Genomic DNA, 8,153 nt, shown 5'->3' with positions numbered 1-8,153 from the left:
ATTTCTGGCAGTCAGTTACTGGAGCTGGTTTATAACAATTGTTTTGCCAAGTCCAATGCTGCTCAATGCTGTCTCCTACCTGCATCTGGGGTTTATGCAGCTAATTTTATAAATTAAGCTAAAGCTGGCCAGTGTAGTCTGCTATGTCTCTCAAAATCTTGCTATGTACTTTTCCCTCTAACACTTACTCTTGATGCAGCTTCAAAACCACAACTGTCTCTCCCAAAAGACCACACTAATTTTGATGCCATTTCTCCTTAGTATCATGACAGCAGACTCCGTGAAAGGCTGCTTGGTTAGCAGTGGGCTCTGGTAGGGTGTAGGCCCTGCTAGCAAGGGATTCTGGGAAGGTATGGATCTCAGGAACAAGGGATTCTGGAAAGTCTAGAACATGGGAATAGATGATTCTAGAAAGGTACAGACCCTAAGAACAAGAGGTGTGAATGCTGGGAACAAGGGATTTTAGGAAGACCCAGGTTGTAGGTATTGGGACTTACCTTCAGGATCACCCACTGCATGAGGCCCACATAGTAGAGAACCGACATGACACAGCTGAAGAAAATAATGATCGGCAAAACCTTCCAGGAAAGAAAGCATAAAACCCAAGTTAGAGGCAGGCAAGTGGAAGGGATCCACATAGATCCAAGGAGACCTCAGATAGCCTACTCCATCCAAGGCCTCGCCACTGAGAGGTCTGAGGTCAATGAATGAAACCTTAAATGTCCCATATATGGGGATGCTTTGGAGGCACTTCCATTCACTCTGTTCCAGCTAAATAATGACTACCCACCAGGTCATTCCTCTGCCTTCTGTCTCCAAAGATGAAACCCTGAATATACATCACTTGTACCTGCTCCTTTATTTGTAAGATGGGTATGAAAATGTCTACCTCTTGGGGTTATTGTGAGGGCTAAAGGAGCTGGCTTGCTGAAACCCCTCACAGATGTACCTCTGAACAAAGGCCTAGGGATCTATTGCAAAAAATCAGTCACTGAAAACACTGTGGAGGGGACTGGTGACAAAGATGGCATCTGGTGACACATTCCACCCAGTCCCTCAAGAGAAACTTTAAAAACTGGTTCTTTTTGTTGTTCCCCGCCCCCCCCCCCCAAATTGTTTAAAGAGATGGAAACACTTACCACTAACTTTATATGGAAAGGAAAGAGGCATTGGATAAGCAAAACATTGCTTAAGAAGAACAATGTTGGAGGCCAATTACTCTCTGATCTCAAAATTTCCTTCACAGTCACAAAGGTCAAAATAACCTGGGACTGATACAACAAAAGCTCCATAGATCAGTGGAGTAGAATTGAGAACCGCGAAGCAAATCCATCAATGTACAGTCAGCTGATCTTTGATGAAGAGCCAAAACACATTAATTGGGGAAGACATAGTCTATGCAACAAATGGTGCCAGCAAAACTGGAAACCCATTTATAGAAGAATGAAACAGGACCCATATCCTACACCATATACAAAAACAAATTCAACGTGGATTAAAGACCTAAATGGAAAACCTAGAACAATAAAGATCAGCAGTGAGGAAATAGGGATAAACTTAGGGGCTATCATACGTAGCAGAAATGTACCATCAAACAGAACTAAAATCACATACACAGTAGGAGACAAAACCGATGGCTGAGACTTCCTAAAAATCAGGGACTTCTGTGTATCAAAAGAATTCCCAAAAGAGTAAAAAGAGAGTCCACAGACTGGGAAAACATTTTTTTTTGTAATGACTATCAGACAGAGAACTAATCTCTAAAACTTACAGAAAACTACAACACCTCTACAAGAAAAAAACAAGCGACCCAATGTAACACTGGGCACATGATATGAACAGATATTTTACTAAGGAAGCCATTCAGGCGCTAACAAACACATGAAGAAATGTTCACGGTCATTAGTCATTAGAGAAAAGCAAATCAAAACGACAATGAGATATCATCTCATCCCAGCATTAATAGCAAAATTTAAAACAAAACAAAAAAACAAGAAACAGCAAATGCTTGCTGGTGAGGGTGTGGAGAGACTGGTGGGACTGTAAAATGGTCCAGCCACTTTCGATAACAGTATGGCTTTTCTTCAGAAAATTGGAACTAGAAATACCATATGACTCAGCAATCCCTCTACTTGGTATATATCCACAAGAAATAAGACTCAGGACAGGAGGAGATCTAGGCACATCGATGTTTCATCACAACACTATTCCCAATAGTAAAAAGATGGAGACAGCCTAATTGCCTACCAAAGGAAGAATGGTTAAACAAACTTTGGTACCTACACACAATGGAATACTATCTAAAAGGGTGAAGAATAATGATCAATCTGTGAAACATCTTCTAACATGGATGAACCTGGAGGACACCATGCTGAGTGAAATGAGCCAATCATGAAAGGACATATATTGTAGGAGACCGTTATTATAAAAACTCAAGAAAAGCATTTCATGCTAAAAAAAAAAAAAAAATTCTTTGAGGGTTACCAGGGATGGGAGGAAGATGAGAGTAATTCTCTAGCCAGTAGAGGGTAGACACATATTAATTTGGGTGAAGGGGAGGGCAATATACAAGAAGAAGAAGGTTGACAGAAGAATGATGAAGACACTGTGAGGTATGCAAGTGCTAATGGGAATAAAGGTAAATCATGTTATAGACACAACCTCGGAACAGCAGTGTTCTGTAGATAGACCATGGACAGTCACACAGGCTAAATGGGTATGAGAGGAAGTGTGGGTGTATACCCACTCTTAGATAAGAGTTTGAAAGAGGATATGTGTACTTTTATATTTACCTTTGCAGCAAACACAACTATGAATGTGGTGGAGCATACAGCAGGCACAATGATGAAAACTTCTTTGATATTATCAAACATCTTAAAGCAAGGAGTTGCTGGGTCTAGGGGCTCAGGACTATACCCTCATGGGACACCATGGGCAACTGGCACAACATAGTCCACAAAGACAGTGTTCTACAGCCTACTTGGGTGAGTAGTGTCTGGGATTTTAAAAGCTCATCAGAGACCATCTAAAGTGCAACTACTGATCTTGTCATGTGCAGAAGAAAGAGAAATGATGAGAATGGAAGATGCTTGGAATCAATTAGTCCAATAGACTAATGAATCATGTGAACATCAGTCTCCACAACTCTGAGACCTGAAGAACTAGATGGTGCCCAGCTGCCACTACCAACTACTCTGAAAGGGATCACATTAGAAGGTCTTGGATAGAGGATAAAATGTGGGAAAAAACTAAAAATCATTAAAAAAAAAAAAAAAAAGACTGGGCTTATTGGTAAGAAAAAGACCGAAGGAACCTAGGATATGACCACCCTTTAGGTCAGCAAAGGTGAGTTCCTTTGCAGACTGGCCCAATTTTCAGTCAATCAGTAGATGGGTGTATAGTCGTGGCAGCAACATACACCCATCTACTGCTTGACTGGAAGTTATGCTTACATTCAAACATTCAAAATCAAAAGGTCTACATTTACCTAAGGACAAAATTGAGAAAGGATGGGATGGTGGCCAGAGCATGGAAGAAATGTAGTGACTGTTACTGCATGGAGGGGATTGCAATCATTAAAATGGAACAAAGTGTATGATTTGTTGAATGTAAAATGGACGATCTTGTCTGTAAACTTTCACTCAATTCACAATAAAAAATTAAAAGAAAAAAATTCAGCTTGTGAGTGGTACAATTATTGTTTTTTTTACATCCTTAGCAAAGAAGAAACTATGTCATGAAACAAAATGCATGTGAAGAAACAATTGAGTTGAAACAATTAGTTTAATGACTAACAGACCACAAGAACCTCAATCTCAATGACCCTGAGACCAGAAGAACTAGATGGTGCCCAACTACCACTGCTAACTGCTATGGAAGGGATCACATTAGAGGATCCTGGATAGAGTGGGAGAAAAATGGGGAACAAAATACAAAATCATAAAAAAGACTAGGTTTATTGGTCTTACAAAGACTGGCAGATTCCCTAAGAGTATGGCTCTTAGTCACTTTTTATGCCTGGGACTGAACTCACCACCATGACTCAACTTTCAGCCAAACAATAGACAGGCCACGGCTTATAGGATGAACAATAACACCAGGAAGTTGCGCACTCCTTAGAACAATCAAACATATGACATCAGAAGGGCAGTAATCACCCAGGGACAAAGCTCAGAGGGCAGAAATGGATAGGAAAGAAGGAAAAATGCAAATGGTAAACATAGGAAAGAAGTGGGAAGAGTGTGTTACTTTGTGGGAACTGCAACCATGTCATGAAACAAAATGTGTTGGGACTGTGAAAATGTTCTTTTCTTCTTTCTCTATTGATGAATTTCTCCTTTGTTCCTGTTGTTGTAAGTGCCACTGAGTCAGTCCCAACTCATAGCGACTCTGTATAGGGTTTCCAAGGAGCGGCTGGTGAATTTGAACCACCGACCTTACAGTTCAAACTGACCTTGCAGTTCAGTGCTTATCCACCACACCAGGACAGTTTCCTATAATGGGAGGAAATTACTCAAGGAGAGGGAGTATATGTAGAGGAAAATTGGGGGGAAGACCATCGGTTCGGTTTTGGACTTAGGTTTGAGATGCTCATGGAATGTTCTAAGAACCAGTATTGAGGGGGCAAATTGGATAAGAGCGAAGAAGGCTCAGGGGAGAGGTTTGAGCCAGGCCTGAGTTTAGGACTCTTCCACACAGATGTGCAGGTTGAAGCTATGAGTCATTGAGGAAACTGGCTGGAGTGGGAAGTATATTAGCTAAGGACAGAGCTGTGGGGCTGGCATCATTTAAGGGTAAATGGAAAGGAAAACCCCTGAATGAGCCCAAGCAGAAATAGCCAGAGAGACCGGAAGATATCCAGGACAGGGTTGTGAGGGGAATGCAGGGTGTGAGGGGAAGAGTTTCAAGAATGGATGGTGGGCCAGCTGTGTCCAATGCATTTGGGAGGAAAGGTAAATGTTCATATATGAGGGGGCTTCAAAAAGTTCTGGAAAAATGGAATGAAAAGATAATTGAATCTTCTCATGAAAATTTTGGAGTCCCCTCATCTCTTTCCCCATCTGTTCTTCTCACAGGCTTGTTTAATCTCTGTTAGACCTCAAAAAAGATTGACTTCAGAAAAATCCTACAGACTTCTGGAAAGATGGCAGACCAGGCAAACACACTACATGAAGCTGCTATGATAATGATACAAGAGATCAAATGAAACAGACACAGAGGAAAATTCTGGAACCCTGAACTTCAGAGAAAAGGTTAGAGAAGAGCTCTGAGTGGTTACTGGGAGGAGAAGCTGAGTAGGGACAATGCGAGCAGGAGACGACCGGTGAATGAGCCACCAGTTGCACTGACACCAACTTGTGAGCAGCTTTGACAACGGAAGGTGGCCTGGCAGAGCAGATTCACACAGGCTGTGGGAAAGGTACAATTCCTTCTTTTCCCCACACTGTCCTGATGACCAGAGTTATTGCCAGCTCCCACCCTCCTCCATCCCCAGTGAAGATCCTGCTCTCAGGGATTTCAGAGTCACATAGTTGGGATCCATGTCAGCGTGAGGCAGGGGCCAGCGGTACCACTTTGGTGCCTGGATGCAGGCAGCTTGACCCCAGACCGACAAAATCCAGAGAGCCACCAGACCAGTATTTAACCAGGCACTCTGCACCTAGCTGCCCCATGATCCTAAAACTAGCGCCATCAAGGGCCTCTATGAATTACTTCCAGATTGAGTGCCCTGAACATAATTAATACTTAGGCCTATATGGACCCCATCTAGTGTCAGGAACTCCATTGTCACATCCCTCCCACACCCACTTGGTGAGCCCCTTGGCTTGTAGAAGCCAAAGTTTTCTCCTCTCTGGGTCCAACAGCTTCACTGGTTTATTTTGTTGTTGTTGTTGTTGTTGTTGTTGTTTTTGGGGGGGGGGAGTTTGTTTTTTCTTTTTCTATTTGTTAATTCTTCTTTTTCTTCTCTTTCCATTTGCTTGAATTTCATCCTTTCTCCCTGCTTTTATTTTTCCATTTTTTCTTCTGTTTTTTATTTTTCATCTTTTTTATTTTTGCCTTTTGATCTTCCTTTACTACTCTCTACTCTTTTCATCGTCCCATTTCCTGTTTTTTTCTAAAAGTTTCTTTAAATTTCTTCCTTTTATTTCCTCTCTTATTTTTCTCTTCTATAGCTCCATTTTCCCATTCCTCTTTTCTCTTTTTAGTTATCCTTAAATGTTTTTTAAATTTATTCCTTTTATTTACTCTCTTAGAGCTCCATTTCCCTGTCACTCTTTTGTCTTTATAGCTATTATATTATTTTTTCTGGTTGCTGCCTTTCTTTAATCTCTTTTTTTCTCTTTATCATTTTTCCTTTATTATTTTCTCTTTTCATTGGTAGTTCTTTGTTTGTTTATTCTGTCTTGTTTTCTTGTGTATATGGGGGAGGGGTTTTCTCTTTTCCTCCTGCCAGGAGGCAGCAACTGTGCCCATACAGCCCAACTACAACAATACCCTTTGCAGCTCCACCCACTAAGCAAGACCCAATACCAAAGCCTATACCACCTGATCAATGATAGGCAGCATCCAACACCAGTTAAATCCACCCTAAACTGAGATGCATGAACAGTGAGTGAGAATGGTGTACACATTTCCATTCTCTAACCACACTGACAGGAGACATTTAGTGAGAGCATAAGAACACATCAACATACAATCATCAATTAAATGCAAATAGAAACTCCCCAGAATGCCCTGGAGAAAACAGACAATTTTAGCCTATGCTGAATAAGAAAGAAAAACTCAGACAAATGGCCAAGATGCAGACCCAGAAAATGCTGAGGATGAAAAGGTAATGCAACTAACTGAAAAAGAATTCAGAAGAATGATATATAGTTATCGCAAAAGGACTGATAGAAAGATGTAGGAAAGCATGGAAAACACAGAAAGAAATTTATATAATTTCAAAAAAACAGTACAAGAACAAATTGACAAAATAAATACAAATTTTGAAGCAATAAAATATCTGCAAATAGAAATCCAGAAGATTAATATTAAGATTTCAGAAATGGACAATACATTGAAAGGATAAAGGAGCAGATTTGAAGCAATGGAAGCCCAAACTAGTGAGCTTGAAGATAAATCTCTCAATACCAGTATTGAACTAACATAGAAAAACAATCAGAAAAAAGAATGAAAAATCTGAAGACAGCTTAAGAGTTATGTGGGACACTATCTATTTAGAGGAATGACTTACCAGTAACAAGAAGAGACCATAAAATGCATAGAGAAAATTGTCAAAAATATTGTTAGAAGAAAAGTTCCCTAATATATTGAAAGATGAGAAGATAAGCATACAAGAAGATGAACGAACCCCAGACAGGATAGATCCCAAAAGAAAATCACCAAGACATGTCATAATCAAACTTTCCAAAACTGCTATAGGTCAGAATCGACTTGACAGCACTTAACAACAACAACCAAAAATCATATACCCAGCAAAGCTGTCCCTCAAATATGATGGTGGAATTGGGATGTTTCCTGATAAACAGAAATGAAAGGAATTTGAAATGACCAGACCAACTTTATAAGAATTGTTAAAGGGTTTTCTTTGGACTGAGAACCAATAATAGCAGACAACCACCTGATATTACTATACATGAAATTACCACCCAGAACTCAATCCAGATAGAGAAGTATTTTAAAGTAAAACAAACCTACAGGACTGGAGATAGGGAACTAGAAGTATCAATTTATACTAAAGCCAACTACAACACCAAAAGAGGGAATCGTGCAGATACAGAACTTCCAAATGGCTAGTACATCAAGCAGATTACAGGATAGAACATACTGTTTTAAGTAGGGGAAAAAATAAATTACAGAGTAACCTCAAAAAAAAAAAAATTAATACACCTGCTCATCAAAATAAAAAAAGAGGAAAACCAGAAAGATTTAGTAAACATTAACACAACAGAAATGAAAATGAAAAGAGAACCAACAAACAAAATGAACTCAGCACAGAAAATTATGTGGAACAAAGAAACCAGCAGCATCACACACAAAATACACACAGCAAGCTGACAGCAATCAATTCCTACCTACAGATAATTCATTACACTGAATATAAATGTATTAAAGGCACCAGTCAAGAGACAGAGAGAGCACAATGGATA

The 8,153-nt window shown here is 39.9% G+C and overlaps 1 protein-coding gene across 1 annotated transcript in view; it reads right to left on the bottom strand.

Annotated features, from left to right (window-relative positions):
- Positions 1-8,153, bottom strand: part of LOC102811505 (sodium/nucleoside cotransporter 1-like) — a 165,425-nt gene that overhangs the window by 128,701 nt on the left and 28,571 nt on the right. Inside the window, exon 3 of the mRNA XM_006877847.1 lies at positions 498-652. Coding sequence (XP_006877909.1) covers positions 498-652 — 155 coding nt within the window. The remainder of the gene's footprint in view (positions 1-497; positions 653-8,153) is intronic.

The sequence above is a fragment of the Chrysochloris asiatica genome, unplaced genomic scaffold (genome assembly GCF_000296735.1).
Source record: "Chrysochloris asiatica unplaced genomic scaffold, ChrAsi1.0 scaffold00636, whole genome shotgun sequence".
Classification (NCBI taxonomy): domain Eukaryota; kingdom Metazoa; phylum Chordata; class Mammalia; order Afrosoricida; family Chrysochloridae; genus Chrysochloris; species Chrysochloris asiatica.
This window is presented reverse-complemented; position numbering and strand designations above follow the sequence as displayed.